Here is a 22,261-nt window from a genome sequence, read left to right on the forward strand (position 1 = left end):
ACAAGTCCGCAGCATGTGTGTATATAGAAATTGTTTCAAGCTTTAATGAAAATGAATATTGTACTGGTAAATAAGCCTTTTAAAATATTAAATCCAAGAGATGCTCAATCACGTGTAGATATCAACAAGCCTATAAGCACGAATTTCTTGAGTGTGCGCCAATTATTTCAATGGCTATGCCTGGTCTAGGCGTGGAGGAGGAACCATCTCCCTTCGGCGCATGCATTTTTAAAACTCAGCAAGGGAATGCACAAAGAGAAAGAATGGGTTGATTTTTTTTTAAATCAACATTATCAGCTCGGTCAATCCGCTGCTGGATGACGGCCTTCCCAAGCCGCCCCCATCGCTCACGATCCTGCGCCATAAGCTTCCACGTGCAATGGCCGCACACCAGCCGATTTCATCGCTCCATCTCCTCTGTTGATGTCCTCTCGGACGTGTCCCATTCCATGGCTGCCTCTCCATCAGTATTCTTGACCATCTTTAACATCATCCCTTCTCGAGACTTGTCCTAACCAAGCCTGCCAACTTTCATTGATATATCTTGAACCAACGATGCTTTCTACTCTTATAATAAAAATAATAGAAATAAAATTCTAAATATACAGTAAATCTAGCTGTGACGGTCCCACCTGATGACAAAGACTTGTGTTGCCTCCGAAACGTCGTGATTTATTATTTTATTTCTATTATTTTATTATTATTATTTATTTTTACCTATGTGACTTTACCGAAAAAACCTAAGAGTATGAATCCTTGCAGTCACGAAAGCTTCAAATCTAGAACGATGCTTTGATCATGCAAACAAACAATGTGGGTTTCATTTGACATTCTGAGACACAGTACCGACAAAGCAGGGAAGAGAAACACTAAATAATGTCACAACAGCGCCCTTTAGAGAAGGCATTATTGTTAGTTACGCTGCTAAAAATGCCAGCAGGGATGGTCGTGAACATCATGCAACGCTCTCTTCCGTAAACACGATAACCACCGACTTTTATGGACGGCTTTGTTTCTGGGTTCGATTCTTGGATTGGTTTACTAAGAATTCGAGCATCGACTCTTGCAATCCACTCCTATCACGAGTAGGCGAGGCCAAGCCTGCAAACAATAAGTTTATTCTTAAATTAAGGATCTACTATACCCGGCCACCAACACCCACCCTCAACTCTATTTTCCAACATGAAAAGTTTAAACATGCAAATGTGTAACGCGTTAAGAAGGCTGGCAGAACGGAGATAACGTAAAAATTGTTTTTTCAAATATAAATAGCTTTTATTTCGCTTACTCCGAAACATCCAGCCAATGGATTATTTTCACCTGTCCTTGGCATGCTTCAGCATGCCCTGGGAGGTCAAGGGCAGCCAATGTTTTCCAAGCTCGTGCACAAAGTATATTTTGACTCGAGCTTTCATGGAATGAGGTGAAAGCTGTATGAACATTTCACTGCCAATTATGACCGTTAAAAGCCTTAAATGATACAGCTTTTAACATGACAATGCACCGAAAGCCCCATTCGTACGATTTCTGTGTTAAAACACATTAAAAATACGCATAAATGTGCACACGCGTGCGCACGTATACATCGCGCAGCCACAGCAAAATGTTTAAAACGTTATGTCATCAAGTAAAATGCGACCGTGCAAGTACACAGATGTCAACCAACAGATGGGGTTACTGATTGTGGGGAAAGTGTGTAAAATAACATCAAGAGCATACTAGCAGTCAATAAATATGCTCAAAAAAAGAAACAGACAATGGCTTAATAGCGCATTTATCACTTATGAATGACGAAGTATAATAGGTTGGGGCAACACTGTCACCTTTCCAGACACATGCATTGCAAACACCACACGCACCCCCCCCCATGTGACTGTATCTTTTCACAGGGAATCGTTATCTCTAAACCCCGTATAAATAATACAAAGTTAACGTACAATCACCACCAGCGTGGCATAAGGAATAACGAGTTATTAAATCTAACGTAAAAGTCTTCCGTAAAAAATGAGCAAACGGCCAGACTGAAGGATGATCTTCAGGAGACATTCACTCCAGGTGACAAAGAGGTAGGCTCCCATAGTTACACAGACAGCAAGGCAGAGATATGGAAGAACCAAAAGAAAAATGACCTCAACCTAAAAGCCACACAGAAGGAGCGACCTCCTCCCATCATGCGCATTGCGATGGAAGGGTTTTCAGAACGGAGGACAGATTAAATGCTCAAAGAAGAGGAAAGTAGTGGGAGCAGAGCAAGAACAATGTTTTACAAAAACACTGAAAGTTGTCATTTCAAATTCAAGCTACTTTGCCAATTCAATTTGCAAATGTGTTTCGCAGACTCTCAGTTACAAAATTGTACACGCTGGATACGGGAGTGAGTAATCCGCAAAACCTTGCGTGTTGTAACAACCAGGGTTGTTTTTGGTCTCACCGTTTCACTTACGGGACACGCGTACCCGTACTAAATATACAGTGCGGCCAAAACACCGGGTGATTGCTTGTGAGACCGCTGCGGTTTTGGCCGACAGCGCCTTCCTTCCCATGGCTCGCCGGATAGGGTTGGGCGTGCTGGTGCCTCTGTGCTGGCCGTCATACCGAGTGCACAATTTTAGAAACCTTTCCTTAAGCTCCGGCGGGCCCGTTAGCCCTGCCCAATCATTGCACCGTGGCATCAATTAAAGCGCAGCCATTTCCTGACGTTTAGTCAATGACCCTGGTGGAGGAACAGGACAAGGGGCATTGCCTGAAACGTTGGCTTATCGCGGTTTTTGTTGTTCTCTAACATTGTGTCCGCTCATTTAGCCTTCGACTGTTTTGGGGCAAGTGCTGTTCGTAAGCCACACAGCCAGTGGCTAGCGCAAGGCACCGGCCAATAAATGAAAGCCGAGTGATGTGTTTCCGAAGCGCTGCTGTTGTTGACGCACATCACCAGGTACATATTTTAAGCCAAGACAACTTTAGGCTGGCAAACACCACACTCAGATACCATTTGGCATGGTCTAAAATTGAGCCTCGGGTCACTGGGATTGAAATACAGTAGAGTTGTGTAAAACACTGGAGCACATCTCCCCATTTAAACTGGTTGGATACATAGCTAACTCACAAGTATTGTTAAGACGGACCCTTACTTACTTATTCGAGGGTGGTGGTGGTGTGGCCAGGAGCGCACATAGCAACCTTTGACTCTCCAGTGCAGATGTCAACACCACAGCGAGTCCTCATTTTTGGTTGAGCCAACCGTAGGGATGCCAAGGCCAATTTCAGATGTTCGTAACCACTATTGTTGCAACGCATACGCGTACCGATGTGTGTAAAATATATATTGATAGCAAGCAAGTACACAATATACTTACAGATCTTACAGTGTGCACGTTAAAACTTAGTTCTTTGTCCATCCACGAGTAGGCCTCCTTATTCCGTCGAGGTTATTTGACCACACTTCACCATGCTGGTCAGTGCAGGTTGATAAAGGGGCCGTCCATAAATGACGTCACGCGATTTTGGACGATTTTTGACCCCCCCCCCCTCGTCACACGGCGTCACAAAAAGTCAGACCCCCCCCTCAAAAATGACGTCACAAAGCTTTGCCCCCCCCCAAAAACATATTTCTATTTAAAAAAACATGTTTCAAATCGCTTTCAACTATTGTCATTGTAGTGCGTATTTAATGTGGCGCTGCACTCTGATGTTGTAGGAGTGTTGTTATAACAGTTAGTGTTGTTATAACAATTCTATATTTATTTAAAGTTGTGCATTTTGATGTGACGCCACATTTCTCAAACACCCCCCCCCCTCGTCACACATCGCCACAAATGTCTGACCCCCCCCCCCCCCAGGTGCGTGACGTCATTTATGGACGGCCCCAGAGGGAGGCCAGGATATGTTAAATATCACTTTTCAATGTTAGCCAATAGGCAGGATTCAAACCTCGTTCATAGACAGTATCGTGCACCAACCACTGCACCCCAGATTGAGCCCACTGTATATGCCCTGCGTGGTGCCACTGTAATGAAACATGCAGTGTGTGCGTAAATAATAGAACCACATTCAAGTCGGTGGGGTGGGAGGGGAGGGAGGGAGGGAGGGAGAAAGAGCCTCTCCTTTAGCCAAAGCATAAACAGGTGGGCTGGCCATTCAGAGACAACGTGGGCTCTCCTGCAAAAATGGGGGTAAAAAACTGTGGATAAACAAAGGCACAATGAGGACATGGACCTCTTTACATGACGTTCCAGCATTTCGCTGTGCTGTGTAGCCTGCAGGGATTACAGGCGGTCAGGCGTGGTGTAGTAATGTGGTCCAGCCAAGCTCACCTCAATCAAGTGCCGCTATTAAATAACACTTGCCGCTTCGGCCTTGCAAATCAGCTGATAATGAATGCTGCTGTTGCGGCACCGTCCATCGTGTTGCCTTTCTTTCTCACACATCACGCCAAGTGGGAGGAGGATTGAACGTGGCTCGGATATTGCGTGCAAAACCACGGGGAGGCACGCACACAAACACACAAGCACGCAGCGAGTGTCCTACAACGACATCTGCACAATGCGTACTGCCAAGTACAATGCAGTTATTACTACTTATAAAGGTCGCTATTTCAGAGGAGATTCGGGCGTATTGTGGCATGGCGCACGAGTCGCGGGCACCTGTTTTATTAAAGGGTGCATGTCAAATCGTGATAAACTTACTTCGAGTTAAAACAACTCGTATTCAAAGGAAAACCTAATAGGCGTAATATAATATAGACGCAATCCTATTCCTTACAAGACACTGCACTGTAAGAGTTAATTATACATTAATACACTAGCGCATGCATGTTACTATACACTCAAACACAAGAAACTCAATTAAGTCAATAACACTTCCTTAGAAGAAATGTACATAATCGGCGACGTTTCAGGCATTGGTCCTTCTGCATAGCAGACAGGCCACGCAGATAATCGTCAACAAGGGTTGGAGACTGCACGTGTAACAGCATGGGGCCAGATGAGAATTACATTTTAAAAACATTTTATATTACCAGTTTATAACCAGGTACACGCATACATAGAGTAGTTGCCTAATAGTGGCTATTGAGAACGGGACAAATACCCATACACACTCTGTTTTAGACCGTCTAAGATGCACATACAGCAGAGAATATGGACAGTGCATATCCAATGACAGATGATACAAGATGCACATGTCAAGGCAGAGCACGTTAGAATCCGTATGACACCTCGAGATATATAGCGCCAATATATCAGTATAAACAGTATATCACGATTGTAAGCAATATGTAATGACATTTAAGTATGCCATAACAGTGAATGCATTATTCATGTGAACACCATGCGTGCACATATATAGTATGTAGTCAAATAAAGCCGAAGAGACTGCTGTAATGTATGCACACCATACCATGTGTACATTCCGTATAACGTACAAAGACAAACAACAAAGCGCGTGTCTATGGTTATGATATAATACGCACATACGAAAACCACATCGGATTGGTTTTTTTTTAAAGGGGGTCCCCCAGTTGTGACGATTCAATTTATTTTATATTCATTGTGTCCACAAAAACATGTTTTTTTTTTAACCACCACCGTACGAATGCGTCACGAAATTATGACATCATTGTAAGCATCCCCTTGTTGGTGGGTGTGTGGGGGGGGGTGGGAGAGTTGATAAAGTGTCGTATTATATGTCGTCTTTTCCTCCTTTAAATGTATTGAGAAAACAATGGGGACAACATTCCATCACATTGAGAAGCAGCAGCAGCGAGCTTGGGGCCTTTGGTCCACCACCACCCCCCCTATTGTCTATGCGCGGACGCGTGAACAATAGGCACAGCCTTTAAAGACGTGTTTATTTGGCGGCCCTTTTATTCTTTCATTTCATTAGATTTGTTTACAAATTCCCCCACCACCACCACCGAAGCGGTTTGCGGCCAGCGAAAGTGCGAATTAAGCGAATTCGCGAAGTGCTTTTTGGATCGCATCCAAATGTTTCTCACCATTATTTCTGGGGTTTTTCGCCAGGTATCGATAACCGGTGGTGTGTGTGTGCTAAACGGGGTTTGTTTATTTTTGTTTTCTCGAGTCTTGATATTGAATCGTGTATAGGGTGAGCCAGCAGTACTCGTCGACGTTGCATTGCGTGCAATGCGTTAACGTTGTCAGATTTAAAAACAAAAAAAACACAATGATACATCCTAAATCCCGCTATTACAATTATGAAAAACTAACAAATATTTCAATCGATTAACTGAAATTCGTAAAATAAAATTAAACAAACCCACACGTTCAGCTCAATTCCGTTATGTAAGATAATGTTTTTTGCAGGGTATGTGTAAAATAATTAGCAAGATGATTTTATGTTACTTTGCGAATGACAAAAACTTGGAGAGTTAAATATCGGATAACACAATACAGTGCGGGAATCAATTACCCCCCCGCCCCGCCAACCACTCTTAGTGTACATTATCTTGTAGCGATAATAATCAACAATTAATATTAATTATTACTTAGCAACAATCATGCGAGTGGGCACAAGTATTTTAAGCTAAGGGGATACATTTGCAAAGGTGAAAAAAACGTGTTTTTTGTTTAAAAAGAAGAATTGACTTGAGCAAAAACGCCGATCGGTGCACAAAATTAGTTGCCTTAAACTTACCTTTTGTAAAGTAATTAAAGTGTTGTTCATATGAAGACCCTTTAACTCAGCCACAATCCTCAAACACGTCCGTGCATGCACGTTCACAAAACTGCAAGGCACATCAACATCTCCCCGCTAATCTCACACTTTACTTGCTACACAAAGTGTGCGGTTATTAATTTAATCTATTTTTGTTGTTGTTTTAGTTCTCATAGCCCGTCACCGTTTACGACCGACCTCGCCTGAATCCGCTGCGGGAAGCCTTCGCTAGGCCCCCGGCCGTTGGTGCCAGGTCACGGCGGTGGCCCTCGGGGTTGTGTGGGGGGGGAGGTTGCAGCTAGCAGTGGAGTGAACATGTGCCTCGTGTTCGTTGTTTCCCGACGACCACTCACCCGATAGACGTGGCCTGGATGTTTTTCTGCAACGCGGCCAGATCGGTGTCCAGAGGCATCGCAGGCAGCGACAGGCCACTGTCAAGGAGCGACTGCTCCTCCATAGCTGCGGCTCCCGCTTGGTTTGGGGCCCCCCCGGACGGGTGAAGAAGACTTCTCCGCTAACCCTCGAATGCCGCAATCTCTTCTCAGCCCCGCTACCAAGCCCGACTCCCCCGTGCGTAGCCTCACAAAGCGGCCAGAGGAGGAGGCACAAAGGCCTAGCCTCCTACGAAGGACCTCGTGCTAGCCTGTTCTCTCTGGCCGCCTTGTCGGCCCCCAACACGGACCGCTCCGTGTCTCCACGCTCCCACCCCGGGCAGGGCTCCCCAACTACCCCGAGCCACCCAGCCTCCTCCTCCTCCCCCCCCCCGACTGCGCATGCGACACCCAGTCCCGAAGGCCGGGGGGGACACAAGCGGGTGGGGAGGACGGACGAAGGCCCCCTTCTTTAACTTTCAAACGTTGCCCGTCGCAGGTTTCTCCTCCCTTGTTGGCCGGCCCGATCCAAGGTCTCCCTCGCCCATCATCGCGGCTCGTCTCCTGGCGCAGGAATGCAGGCGAACGTCGGGGCTTCAACATACGCTGCGGACAATTAGCGGTGGGCTGCCCCGCGTTATGTACATGTACGGTCCGTACAATACGACTGGGCCCCCCTCTCTGCGAGCACAGTTGTTGAGATTCTATCTTTTCCAACGTCTTGTTTTAATATCTCCCCGTAAAGCAGGCAGGCGCACGAAGGTAAAACTTTTGTTATCCGTGCCCGACGCCCGCTTCACGTGGTCTGTCTCTCTCTCCCCACATAGGAAGAGAGCTCTGCTCTGCCAGAGCAGGACCCGACCAAGTGAGCCACATTTGATGAGGGTGGAACGATCTAAGTTAATCGTTAATTTTCCAAGAAACGCGCTCGATTAATAAACACACTCTAAATATTACAAGTTCTTATAATTACTCGATCTCAAGTCAATGAAGGACCCACGGCGTGTTAAAATAAGGATGTTTGACGGGCAGGAGTTTAGAGATTCTACCCTCACTGTGTGGGAGGTGGGTAGGTTTGGTGCAGTCCGAGTGACAAGCGCCGTGCGGATGGAGGGAGGGAGGGGCTATGCGTGCACACACGTGGTCGCGCGTGCGCACGTGTGTGCACGTGTGCGCACGTGTGTGCGTGTTTTTGTGCCTTGTTTACGCACCGCGTGTTAAGTGACCCGTGCTATAACAATGCACGCACCACGCGTTACATACATAATACACACAAACAATGTACGTTGCAACAAACAAATTCGGTATGGTTATTTTTGTAAGCGTTGGTTGATATTTAACAAATAAAACATACGCTATATGATCAGCGTTCATGTACAGGCGCGCAAAATACACCGTTAAAATTCCAAGGTTAATGAGCACATACGGAAAATATTAACTGAAAATTTCAATAAGATGCGTATACAAATTGCGTACATGTTACGGGTCATAATATACAAATGGAATACACCACACATTTTGTAATTGAATATTATTATCCGTGTGTATGTGTTAGTATTATTAGACACCAATGCACAAGTCACCCCTTTCATGTGTCAATCTTAATATTGTTTGCACTGCTGTCGCTTCTGTCTGCAAAACCCCGCGGCTTCGGTTTTCATGGCAACGTAAATAATAATTCGAGTAAATAAAGAACCGCTCGCCTCGCACAGAGGCTGTGGTCCAGCACCGTTGGGTTTTGTTTACGATCGCCATGGTTACCGCCGCGTGACGTCACTCGGCAAAGGGGGGCAACATGGCGGACGATACAAACCGCTCGCTTTCCGCGAAGGTGAATTCACTTTGTGTGTTTTGCTCATTGTTAGCGGCTCAGATTTGCTACTAATATCACCGATGCGTCAGGTGCACGCGGATAAATGTGCGGTTTCGCCTGACATATGAGGGTGCTGCAGTTGTCCGATTGCAGTTGCGTTTGAAAGCCGTTTGGGGTTGTGACTCATTCACTCTGGCCTTACGCGGGCCTGCGCGCAAGTTATTGTTCTGCGATTTAAAAAATATAAAATATTTAATTTTGAGCAGCCTATGTTTATAATTGTGCGCGAAAATCAACAATAAACGCGATGTATAATAATAATAATGCCTCGAATTAACATTTGCTTTAATATCCGCCCACGACACTTGATTTTTCGTAAAATGATCCGTCTGAATCCGTGTGGAAATGACACATTGCCTCCCCTCGCCATAGCAGGGCTCGGTATTTTGTATTGGGAGGTCAAGTTGACCCCCCCCCCCAGACGTGGAATGAATTCACGACCGTCCCTGAATCAAGCGATCTAACCACAGCGCCACCCAGATGGATATAAACTGGACATATATACATTGACTTGCATCCCACTGGGATTTTTTCACAGAGCGTTGGTGTATGGTGATTTTTTCTGGAAGATTTTTTTGCTGTTTTTTCCTGGATTTGTATGTTTGCGCAGTCACTTTAAGATGTTTTCTTGTTTTAGTTTTTTGTTTGTTGCGGTTGCACCCGATTCAAGAGCCGAATGGCTCACAGGGCTATACCAACTAAATGAAAACTTAAATGAAACTAAGTATGCTGCGTAACTATACATCAGTCCTTTAAGCAGGAGGAACGCTCATTGAATCAAGCCGTGTCTTTAATGATAAATAAATGGTATAAAACAACACGTGTAAGGATGCATTGACCCTTATAGATCGATTCTGAAGCTCACGATATGCATCGAATCTACTTTGTTTGAATCATTGTTTGTCAATTCACTTACTCTTTTTCTTGGTTCTTTCGGTAATGTCACGTAGAAGGGAAATAATAAAATAATAAAATTTATTCTCACGACGTTTCGGCCACAACGCAAGCAGCCGTCCTCAGGTGAAGAACAGGTCTGTCGGAAAGACAGCGTCTCTTGTTCACGTATGTTCAGTAGGGGCGGATCAGAAATTTACAACAACAAACGATACTAAAACGATGGGAGTGAAAGGTATAAGAAAGGTAAGCAGATCACTAAAAATAAATACGTAAAATAGATTAAGTATATGAGTTCAAATTGCATAAGTATAATTTCCAAGCTTGGGCAAGGTAGCAAAACAACAGCACACCACACCAAGACAACACACAGTCCCTCAATAAAATGACACATTAAAATTGAACTATCGCTCCATTGTTAAGGATGAAAGTTACAAATCTAATTAAATAGCAATATATCTAGAAAGTATCTCTTCACGCACATGTTAAAACATATCTGTGAGGAAATGTATATTCAAGACTATGAACACAATATTGTACTGCCTGGCATTTAAGTTGTGCGTATGAAAATGTTGTACTCCACACTGTTATCAAGTTAATGTTTTGATATCAAAAGTGGTTCATTGTGTTTTGTTGCTTAAATCCTAAATTTTAAAACTGTACTGTATTCTTAACTATTCAAAATATTAATTATTCGTCGTGCAATTCCCTAGGTGTCAATAAAATGTCTGTATATACTGTACTGTAATTCCACTAACATGTTGTTCTATGTGCTTGCATTGATGGCCATGACCTAAGACAGGGGTCGGCAACCTACGGCTCCGGAGCCGCATGCGGCTCTTTACGGGCTGCTTCTTGACGATATGTACGTATGTACAGTATGTACTCAGATGCATTGCGGCTCTTGAAATACTGAATTTTGTACCGAATTAGAAAGAAATGGCTCTTCTTGTTATTTTGGTTGCCGACCCCTGACCTAAGAGATGTTTAAGGAAGCCTAGTGCTCCCCTCTAGTGGTTACGGTTGCTATCGCAGTAGCCAGCTGAATGTGCCTTCAAAACACATTCCAGATTCATAATACAGGTTTTTTGGGTTAAATCGCGTAAATATAAATGTGTTGTAAAGCCCGCCACCACCCGACACAGCCAATTAGTAAGGTTTTATCACGTTAACAAAACATGCCAATTCGTTACTAATACTAATCAATTATGCATGCATGTTGAACTTCTTTCGCACCGTACATAGCCAACCATGCTCATTGGAGGTGCGGGAAATCGGAGGTGCATATATTGGTGAAGACCACCAAAGACATATTTTTTTCTGTGGACTGTCACCTGAGTGTAAATGAATTATGTTAAGTACCGGCAATGATTTTAAATGTATTTCCACCAGATACATGTACGTTGCTGGATTATTTTACCAATTGCCTGAATAGTTTTGTCGCTAATGACGATGTCTGTATATGGGTTTGTGCTCCCCGACTGCAGACCAGAAAGCCACCAGCTCAGAAAACTGTTCCCCGGGCAGCCTCTGCCCAGCCCAAGAAAACAACACAAGATGACCTCCTTGCAATGGAGGAAAATTACAAGTATGTGCATGTGTCTGTCACTATTGGTGCATCCTTCAGCATACTGTATTATATTTAGCATTGTGATCATTGTGCAATGAAACTACAATTTATCAATCCACTGGTATTGCATTTGTTAACTTAACTTTATATATTGAATTGAAATCCACATGAAATAACAACCCCCCTACAATGTTTGTTGTCACTATCACTGGTCTCCCGCTTATATTTTTTGGTTAACTTTCCACATTTTATTTTAGGGTAGAAATAAGTTATTTTTGAGGAGGGGGAGTGAAAATCCTGGTACAGTATTTATAATCGATATTATACTTTTTATGAGAATAGTTGTCATAGTATTATATTAATATTATACTGGTTGAATTAATATATATAATTTCCATTTATCTATACTACTATCAATAAAAAAATGAGTGATACTCATAATGACAATTGTTATGATGCTTGCTTACCCAGGAAAGGCTAATTGAGTCTCAATATTTTTTTTTATAAAAGCCCTGCCAAGTTTTTGTACAGTTGGTCGATGTTGTTTCAAGTCATCCCAATTAAGTACTTTGCAGGTATTATTTTTTCATAATTGGGATATATGACCAATACCAGTTACTTGGTTTCACCTCCAATTGTCACGGTAGGCTACGTATGGTGCCAAATAAATTCAACATACATTGTATGCTTTTTTTAGCTGGTGATTCTGACAATGATATGGTAGTGGTGGTGTTGATGATGGTAAGGCTGAAGATGATAGTGGTGATTATGATGCTGATGGAAATGCTTACCATGTGTTGGTAATACTGATAATGGTCATGGAAATTCCTGTTTTGGTTTCGCGCGTGTGCCATGCAGACGGCTCAATAATGAGCTCGAGGCCAAGACAGCGGTGCTGGTGCAGCAGGCTGAGGCAGTGATGGTGCGTGCCCTTTGAAAAAAACCTACAGCTAACGTCAATTCCATTATAATTAAATGAAATATACCAGTAGCAGGAGGTTACTATCAGTAGTCTCTTTAGTAGAAGCAGCAATATATTTCGCGGCGTTGCAGCAGCCTACCGTTAGAAGGTTGCTCGTTCAAATTCTAATCAAGAGCTAACTGCTATTATTCCTCTGGGTCCTAGGAAGAGACTGGCCACTGTCAAGGGAATGCAGAATTTCCACCCTTGCCCCAGAGCCCCCACATGCTTGCTTGGACACAGATACTTTGACTTCAATGGAATATTCGTGACGAAGAATACATACGAACAAATATCATGTCAAAATAAAATTTCCACTAAAGTAGGCAGGAGAAAGATCATTCCCGTCCAGGATTATCCCTACCTGGTTGAACACGGTTCTGATATATTAAATGTAATGTTATTAACTTTGTAGTGTATTGTATATCGTAAATAATGAATACACCACTTTTAGCTCTTTCCAATCCACTGCTGAATGACAGCCTCTGTACACCTCTTGGTCTGAAGGTATGTTTGATCCTGCTTTACCATGCTGCTTGAGGAGGATCCTGGACTAGTTTAGATATCCCTTTGCACTGAAGTAAGCCGGGGTTGGGAATCGTACTCAGTTCCCCATGTGCATAGTACAGCGCACTAACTGATTTGGTATTTCTCCCCCCTTGTATTTATAATGTGTCTTGTAGCTGCAAGCAGAATGTACCTGTACAGTATTATTATTTCAATGTCATGCAGTGTATCTTGCTGCTCCGTAAGCAACCTGCTTGCGCAGTTCTAGTTCCTCCCGTGTAATTTATTCTTTGTTTCCATGACCATTAGGTCTCATAGACATTAGAACAGTTTCTAGACATTAGAAACCGTTCCGAGGCATACCGGGCCCTTGTTTATATGACCCAGCATGGACCATTTGTTGTCCCAAGAGCTTCATGAATGTGTGGCACCTTTGGGCTCAGCCCTTCCTCTCCGTGCTCCCCATCCGCTCAGCATCCCTTGCCCCTAGGCCAAAAGGAAGCAATCATATGGTCACAGCTGAAAGCGGGTCACTCTCTTTGTAACTACTATCATGTTTTTGTATTGTTTGTTGTTGTAACGTTCTTACCCGCCCCTACTGGACATCTGTGAAAAATAGCTTTTTAGCTCATCGGATTCCTCCAGTTATGAATAAATATTTTGTTCTGATTCTGATGCTATGGCGGCCTAGTAAAAAAGTAAGTCACACAGCCTGGCAGAAGTAGGAGTAAGAATGTTGCATGAGCAGCAGGTTGTAGACGTTGCATGTGCATTTTATTGTCGACTGTGCAATGCTTCATGTCTTTTTTAAATGCATGGTGTGTGTGTGTGTGCGCATGGGTGGGGTTCTACAGAGAGAGCAACAAGAGCTTCTCTCCAAGCCTGTCCCCACATATTTGAGCTTTTCTGCATACAGTGACATTGGAGACAATGAAAATGACCAAACAGCGTTGAGGTAAGAGCTTTCTATCAATTACCAATATCCATCCAGCTTATCACTGCAATTTCGTTTTCCATTCATTGCAATTGTCTCCGACTTAAAGGAATCACTCAGCCTTCACACTGGATGCATAAACCAACATTTTACATACTTTTACCAACACTGCAGGGAAATGAACTGGATTTTTATTACACATGATGCCAGCACACAGCCCAGTGCGAGTTCACTATGTGAAGCCATTGCGGTCAAAATTGACTGTGCTAAAAGGAAAATGAATGCGAAGGGGCACTACCAGCAATTGAATCTCAACTAAAACATTTTTTTATTTTGACTTGAAGCTTTCATGACTGCAGGAATTCATATTGGTTTTTTTTCCACCTGATGGCGGTTGCTTGTGTTGCGATCGAAACGTCGTAGTTTTTTTGTTTATTTTATATATTTTTTAACCTATCTACGTGACTTTACCGAAAGACCCAAAGAATATAATTTTTATATTACCAGGTAAGGCCCACTGAGCTACATAAATCTTTCAGAAGCGAACTGGCTATCACAAATGATAGCTCAACAAAGTGGCTTATAACGTGAACATTTACAGCAGCCAAATACTCTAAATGTATGATTCTTAATGTGGAGGGGAAAACCAGAGGACCCGGAGAAAAATCCACATGACCACGGAGAAAACATGCAGACGCCAAATATACAGGCATCAGTCGGGATTGAACCCACGACCTCCTGTATATCAGGCGAGGTAGTTAACAACTCTCCACCATGGCGAATTGAGATAGGGTGCCACCCAGTTTAGTTGTGTTCAATACTGTGCATTCTTTTGTTTAATACATTTGTTGGCAAGATTTAAAAGCAGTACCTCCGATTAGCACGTTTGGCTACACACTGTGCAAAAGAATATCAACATACATACAAACTACTGCTCATTGCATATGCAAAAAGATGCATCACGTCAGTAAAGCATGAAACAATGGGATTTTGTGGTTGTAGTGGGGATGCCTTTTGAGGAGACAGAAACACTGTGGGTCTGTGGTATTTCATCGAGGTCCTTAATTGTTGCTGATGACTTCACTCTGTACTTTGATGCTTGTAGCAAAATGATGTTATGAATAGTGATGAATTAAAAAAGAAATATATGCAAAAAATAAGATATGGGGGTAAGAATTTTGAAAGGCTGTTAGATATTGATATGTTCTTCGTTAATAATGAGCAAATTAGAATCGTAGCGTAATGGCTAATGATAATGTGCCATTAATAATGATCTCATCTATGTTCGCTGGACGGTTGGAGAGACAACTCCACAGTCACTGATGCAGATACCAAAACCATGCAATCTGTTCATCTTACAATGAGTTGACCTAAGGGAGGCCTAGGCCATATTGCGATACCGATTTTGCACGTGTGCTGTGCATGACTGTCATCATGCCATGTGTGGCATTCGTCTTCTAATATTTTACATGTTCTGCTTACAGTGGCAGGGTATTTTCTTCAGGATCAGTCTCTCTGCAGGACCAGCTGCCCCAAGCACCAAAGCCGGTAATTTGTCCCTGCAAATAACACCGTAATTTGTGTGATTTTGGTGACCATTTTGTTCAAGTGTCTTTTTAATATCAGGTCCCCTGAAATATTTGTGGGGTTTTTTTTTTTTACAAAGGCAATCAAATCAAAGGGAGAATCGAAAATGACTAAACTTCAGAGACCAGTTTCAGCAACCAAAGGCAGGAAGCCAATCAAGTAAGTTCCAACACAAGTGCTTTGCTTGCTCCTCACCCTTGGGCCTCCTTTACTCAGAATGTCCCAACACATCTTCCACCAATAATAATAATACTGTATTTGACTGCAACGTTTCTGAAACATTCACACTTTCATACATTTTTCCACGAAAATGCGACTTCTTTTCTTGATGGACACATTTTCACTTGTTCATCATGTTATAAAAAAAATATATATATATGCTTTAACATGGTCTTATTTGTATATTTGTAACTGAACTTTTCATAAATGTCTTATATGTCATTATATGGACACGTTTTTGTTGTGGAACATTCCGCCACCCGACATCGCCAAACAAATGAAATGGTTGTGTGCAAACGTTTAAAATGTGCCAATTGTTGTAATTTAAATTCACTGGTTAATTGAAGAACAATTCTCACAACTAAATATCTTTACTCTGCTGCTTTCTGTTGCTCACCCTTCAATTTTTTTTACAATTTAGATTCGGGTTATTTCCATTTTACACAATTGCATTAGAGCTTTCATGGCACTGCTTGTTTATTTCATGTACTTTTATAACACGTTCTACATGTCTGCCCTTGGGATTGAACATAGCTTGAATACAGCTTGAGAAGAGTAAAAAAAAACATTCTTTAACGAAAGCAGTTTTTTCAAAGTTAGATTTTTTTAATGTGTTTATTTTACATATTTCAGCTTCAGTTACAATTTCAGTTGAGCAAAATAACTTTGGTCTTGTATCAGAGTCAGAGCAAGGACACTCGAATCCAAGAATGCTGCAGATGATGTCGCTGTGCCTGAAGATTTTACCAACTTCTCTTTGGCCAAAACCATCAACAAAATTGAGGGCACGCTCGGAGATGATTTGCTACCTGCTGAAGCCGATGATGACATCATGCCCAGTGCAGCCAATGAGATGGGAGCAGGTACCGTTGCACAATGGCACACAGACATATGGGTTTTTCCCCTTCTATCTGGCAACAAAACAGCTGTTAAGGTGTTAAAACACCAAACTGAAACCTTTTACAAGGAATCATGTCGACATTAACCACAATGCTTGTGGTCAGAATGCAAACAAAAAACATACTTTGATAATATATGCATTGTTCTTGAAACTGATTGGTCCACGCCAGAGACATCTTTCTTTTGAGCCTCGCCTCAAACGGTGTTAGACCAGAGGACGCCAAAAGAGTATGTTTTTGTTTGCATTCTGACCACAAGCATTGTGGTTAATGTAGACATGATTCCTTGTTAAAGGTTTCAGTTTGGTGTTTTAACATCTTAACACCTGTTTTGTTTCCAGATAAAAGGGGAAAAACCTATTATCATATTTTGGTACTAGCAAAGGAGGTCCCACAATGGTATTGCTATTATTAAGTTTTCTTTGTTTTCTTAATCTTTGATTGTGGAAGGCTTTGAAGTTGTCTGTCGGCCGAGTCACCCCCTTGAGCAAGAGCTTGTGAGCTCTACGGGCTTTACTCGGTGGGAAATACACTCCCAGTTCCGATTCTGATTTGCAGATCAATTTTACACAAATTCTCACGCACGCGATTCATCGTATTTATTGCGAGGTGCAAATTTTATATTGCATTCATGTATCTTCATACGCACCTCCGATTAGCACGGTTGGATACGTATGGTGCGAAATAAGTTCAACACATATATTTACACACATACATACCCTTATTGTCTACTTTCACATCTTCCTCCAGGTAAATATTCACCAAACTGAAGTCCTAGTCGCAAAAACAGTGAAGCATTTGGCTTGTTCCTGCCCCTCCAAAGCTCTGACTTGTTCGTAAAGAGTGTCTGTAACCTCAGAGTCGTCATTGCTCGCGCTGTGTCTTCTGTGCTGTTGTGTGTGCGTTTTTTTTATATCCAGAGGCACAAATCCGCTTCTTGAAGGCCAAGCTGCGAGTGATGCAGGAGGAGCTGGACAGACTCTCCAACCTTTGTGGAAAGAAGGTGGTTTTCAGTACATCGTCATATATTTATATCAGTGTTTTCCAAATCACATGCATTTAAATTTTAAAATAATCGATCACCCTCGATATTCCGATATCCCCATTAATGTATAATATGCCGTATAAAATATCATTTATTTTCCTCTGGAACTGATTATTTCCTTTCCCTTTATTTCTTATGGGAAAAATTCGTTTGGTACACGTCATTTTCGGTATAAGTCCTCCTACCTTCTGGAACGAATTAACGACGTGTACCGAGGTTCCACTGTACTTGAACCCAGGTGTCACAGGAAATGGGTGGAATTGTGCTGCGGTGGATAGTGCATTGCACTCTGAGGCTGGTGACCTGAGGTCAATTCCGGGCCATAGCTAACATCAGTGGTAAGGGATATCTGAACCGGCCCTGGCCCCCCTTCACGTAAATAATCATTTCATAGAAATTACTCGTCTCAATTAGTTCTCACCGGGTAATACCGCCCTATAATGCAGTGAAACTCCCCTGACCCATCACCGCTCCTATTATCTCTGGCCAGAAACGGTCGACGACACGTTATTTTCACAGCCATTTTGCAGATAAGCGCAGCTGCAGGGCAGTTTTCTCCTCACACGCACCCTTCTGCCAGGACGACGAGCTGAGTGCGACGTCAGCACGGCTGAAAGAGGCAGACGAGGAGCGAGCGAGGCTACAGCGCTCTTCCCAGATTCACCAGGCGCACGCCGACAAGTTCCGCTCCCTCTCCGACGAGCAGGCCCACCGCGCCGATGCCCTGGACGCACAGCTTTCCTCCATCAACAAGGTCTCCAAACCCCGGGATGCAAACCGATGTTACAGCTCGTGCTTAAACAAACACGTTTTTATTTTAGCAGGTAAGGGCCCACTAAGCTGTCTCGCTCTTTTTAAGAAGCGACCTGGCCACGGCAAATGATAGCTCAACGAAGTGTGGCTTATCGTGTGGAAATTTAAAGCAGCCAAATACTCTAAACGCATGATGTTGAGTCTAACTGTGGACGGACAAACCGGAGGACCCGGAGAAGAATCCACACCACGGGGGGAGAACATGAAAACTCCAAATATCCACGCTATACCTCTGGTGTCTAAAATAAGCCTCTTACAGCAACCATAGGATTGTACGCCTTCAAGTTACAGAGAGCTGTTCATGGCACATTTTGTCATCACTGTGATACAAATGTATCAGACGCCTGAGATTGATTAAGAAAAAGGGTTTTGCCATGCTGTACAGTGGACTGTTTTGTGCAGTGAATGATGACTGGGCTGTATTCTCCAACTCGCACTGGAAAATCTGTTTTTCCAACATTCGAACCTGTGATCTCGGCTCTGAGAGCTCAGCCTCTTACCAACAGCTTTGCATTTGTTACTTACAACTTAAAAAAAATACTCCCAATGAAATGCTGTGCTGTACATATGTATGTTGGACTTTGTTCGCACCGTACGTAGCTAACCGTGCTGATGGAGGTGCTGGCATGCGTGTGCATGGGTTCTGGGTTCTGTCGGCGCAGGAGTTGGAAGCGCTGAAGCGGACTCAGAAGCAGGCTTCCTCGGCTCAGGGAGCAGCTGAGGTGCGACTAAACCGAGCACTGGAGGAGGCAGAGCGACATAAAGCAGAGCTCACTCGGCTGCAGCAAGCCAGCAAGGTGCGTGGGGCATCCTAAGCAAGTTCCCCCTGGATACCACCAATACCAAAACTCGCCATTCACCACTAAGTGACGGTGACGTCATCACGGCGCTTGTGCCAGACCGGGTGCACTTTGAGGCCACGTGAAGTGTCGAAGGCTCGCTGCTGGCAAGAGGTCGTGGGACAGACCCAACAGGTGCCATGGTTTGACTTTAATGGCTGGCAGATGCACCAGCTGTGCCCCCTACTGTGCCGACTTCCTGCGTTTTAGCTGCCCGGCGCTCCGCTCATTGTTGTAAGTGAAGGGCAATTGACTCTAACTGACCAGTAGCGTCTTCACGAGCCTCCTCTTTCGAGGCCGATCTTGACACCGCTGGTACAGGTCTTCGGCAAGTCCACTCAGCCCCACATACTCCCGTACCCGCATCAGTCAGTCCATCTCTTCTCTCAGCCCGTGTCGTGCCCCTACCCCACCCGCCACTCTGAGAATCCTACAGGTCACAGATGCCGGAGGCTTTTGCTGAATGATTCGTAAACATTGTGATGGGATGAGGGAGGTGAATTATTTCAGGAGACAATCGGCATTTCCTCTCGTGGCTTCACAGGTGACAAAGCTTTGTACAAATTGTAAAAAATATAATGGCCACGTTTGACCTACGTCTATTGTGAAGGTGACATTAAATCCGTGCAACTTCCCAGGATAGCCACTCTGGTGAGATCGCAGCACTCAATAATGCAGTTTGCTTCCACATGTTCATTAAAAATGAATAATCTTCACATTGCTTGGTTAAAAACATCATTATCAGCCATGGTCAATAGCATAACAATGATAATGAATGCCAGAAATTGGTTGAAGACCTTCAAAACGAAGGCTGCGAAGCTGGACGAGAGATAAATATGAACAAACGTCATTTATAACACGGTTGCTCATCAAAATAAAATAATAGTTGGAGGAATGCAACTGGAAAATAAATCAAACTATATATACACACACACTTTAGACATTTATTAAAATGCATCAGGATAAAATAATGAATAAATAGGCAAACACAAGCAATACGAAGTGCATTTGGTAAATATTTATTATTTTAAAAGGCACACTTGTGCCTGGAGAGGAAAGTTTTCAATCAGTGCATTTTGTCAGCTGTGATTTATTATAAACGTGGACACTGGCACACAACATGGAACAAAATCTGAAAAGTTTGGTAGTATGGAGAGATGCATGCTGGGATTTATAACATCCCAGCATGCATCTGTGCACCCCTTTTTCTCTCGTAATGATCAGGTTTGCATCTGATCCATAATTCTATAGCTGTTGATGTATACTTACAAAAACAGTTTTCTCAGGCACAAGTAGTATGCTGCTTTTCATTATCAAACTCAACTTTCCAAACGTGTTCCATCCTGCTTTTGTTGCCTCTTTATTGAATAATTTTGATGCAACTCCACCTCCACAATTTACCTCCGGCAGACATATCCTGCTGTGTGCTCGAGTCGAGTTAAAATCGGTTAAACGTTGTACCACGGAACGATACATACTGTATGTGCGGCTGTGTGTGTGTGTGCACGTATGTCACAACAGGACTCTGGTGAGCAGGCACGGGCTCGCATCGAACAATTAAGTGCTGAAAGCAAGCGTCTGGAGAAACAGAAAATTGAGCTGATTGCAGGATATAAAAAACAGATGAAGCTCATTGACATTTTAAAACGCCAAAAGGTGTGTTGCATTTTCGTGGCGGGTCTTGTGACTTACAGTCCAGTTGAGCACCTTTTACCTCGTTCAGTTGTGGACCAGACATTGGTCAGTCTGGCATACGGCAGCTCCAAAAACAGCATAGCTACTTGCCGTCACTGTGATAAGAATCTCCGTGGAGCATTGCTACTCGATGTACCTAGGAGGGAACCACACCTGGGACGTGTGACCCTACCGCAACAGGTGCCTGCTGAAAACACATCCCTGCGGAGGGAGCTGGTAGGAACGTTGGGTTGCTCGGTCAATGGTCAGGGTCAACGGCGGCGTGGTGTATTCCGCAAATATGCCCGACTGTGAGGGTGGGCACAAGCCTGCGTGAGTAGGTTAAACGTTGAGTTTTATAAGGGCACCACAGGGTGACCAGCCCCTCCCCACCCAGCCCCACCCCTCCCCCCACCCAGCCCCACCCTCCCCACCCAGCCCCTCCCCACCCAGCCCCTCCCTCCCCACCCAGCCCCTCCCTGCACGACGGACACAATAATCCCGTGGGCTGGTGTAACCAGGAGGTTCCTACCAGTATAATTGCTTTTGCAGTTTGCCCAGATTCCAAATGCGCAATTGGAACTTAATTGGGAAAGAAAAAAGCACTTACAGATACGCTTCACCAATGGGCAGCTTCAGCTCATCCTCTACCCTCGTAAGTAAAGGTGGCCGTGGTATGTACGAGGGTGAGGGTTAAATAGATTATTAGCGTGGGCTGTCAATGCCTTTCAATTTTTTACCTTTCAGTTATTTTACCTGCATGGTATTTTATTCACCCGCTCCCCCCCCCCCTCCCCGCTGTACCTCCAACCCTCCTATCTCCCTTGCGCATTCCACAGATGCACATTGAAGCCGCCAAGTTACTTTCCTTTACAGAAGAGGAGTTCATGAAAGCTCTCGATTGGCGCAGCTGAGTGTGGAGTACAACGCGGAAATGATTCTACTACTGTATTCCTTTGCACTGAGAAACATTTTAGCTTTGCTGCTTTAAAAGTCGCCTAAGGACAGACAATCAATATACTTTCCAGAAGTAGCATCAGAATGTTAACATTGTACATCATGCTTGTGTATGTACTTCGTGCTCATGTTTTGTTATCTACTATCACAAGAAACTTTTTCAACGAAGTGTAATTGAAGTGATTTTAAATATTGACAAAGTTGCTTTTATTTATGGGAAGTTGGATTAATAAAAATGCAAAACTATTTTGGGTGTGGCAAGTGTTGTGAATCTTGGACCATCTAGGGATATGATTCTTGCTTAGGGTTCGAGGGGTCCTTGGGTTTAAATCCCGGATGAGCCATTTCCCTTTTAAATACAAGTGCCTAATAGGAAAGCTGAAAAGATCACGATGAGTTTGAAGGTAAACAACCACTAGATTACTCGTAAACATCCTAGTGTAGTA

At 43.5% G+C, this 22,261-nt stretch overlaps 2 protein-coding genes across 5 annotated transcripts in view; one reads left to right on the top strand and one right to left on the bottom strand.

Moving 5' to 3' along the window:
- The window catches only part of LOC144734944 (DNA-binding protein RFX7-like), a 101,806-nt gene extending 93,714 nt beyond the window's left edge, over nt 1-8,092 (bottom strand). Inside the window, exon 1 of the mRNA XM_078617414.1 lies at nt 7,026-8,092. Coding sequence (XP_078473540.1) covers nt 7,026-7,129 — 104 coding nt within the window. The 5' untranslated portion in view covers nt 7,130-8,092. The remainder of the gene's footprint in view (nt 1-7,025) is intronic.
- Nucleotides 8,093-8,789: 697 nt separating this feature from the next.
- Nucleotides 8,790-22,061, top strand: TEX9 (testis expressed 9). Of its 4 annotated transcripts, none has more exons than XM_078617132.1 (13): nt 8,828-8,874; nt 9,989-10,056; nt 11,298-11,398; nt 12,239-12,302; nt 13,703-13,803; nt 15,267-15,330; nt 15,449-15,528; nt 16,270-16,451; nt 17,408-17,490; nt 18,113-18,286; nt 19,008-19,142; nt 20,706-20,840; nt 21,698-22,061. In XM_078617132.1, the coding sequence occupies exons 2-13, from the start codon at nt 10,033-10,035 to the stop codon at nt 21,770-21,772; spliced, it is 1,218 nt and encodes a 405-aa protein (XP_078473258.1). In that variant the 5' UTR covers nt 8,828-8,874; nt 9,989-10,032; the 3' UTR covers nt 21,773-22,061. The 4 variants fall into 4 exon arrangements, with proteins under 4 accessions (XP_078473257.1, XP_078473258.1, XP_078473260.1 ...); XM_078617133.1 differs by lacking the exon at nt 8,828-8,874 and adding an exon at nt 10,609-10,675 and having other exon boundaries at nt 9,987-10,056; XM_078617131.1 differs by lacking the exon at nt 9,989-10,056 and having other exon boundaries at nt 8,790-8,874.
- The last annotated feature ends 200 nt before the right edge of the window (nt 22,062-22,261 follow it).

Source organism: Lampetra planeri, chromosome 53 (assembly GCF_965212315.1).
Source record: "Lampetra planeri chromosome 53, kcLamPlan1.2.h2, whole genome shotgun sequence".
Lineage (NCBI taxonomy): Eukaryota > Metazoa > Chordata > Hyperoartia > Petromyzontiformes > Petromyzontidae > Lampetra > Lampetra planeri.

Bases quoted from the DNA above. Each gene is read 5' to 3' on its own strand.
- TEX9 (XM_078617131.1), top strand. From the start codon at position 8,839: ATGGCGGACGATACAAACCGCTCGCTTTCCGCGAAG. The intron at 12,303-13,702 runs GTGCGTGCCCTT...GGGGTTCTACAG, and splicing joins AGCAGGCTGAGGCAGTGATG to AGAGAGCAACAAGAGCTTCT. The intron at 16,452-17,407 runs GTACCGTTGCAC...TTTTATATCCAG, and splicing joins AGCCAATGAGATGGGAGCAG to AGGCACAAATCCGCTTCTTG.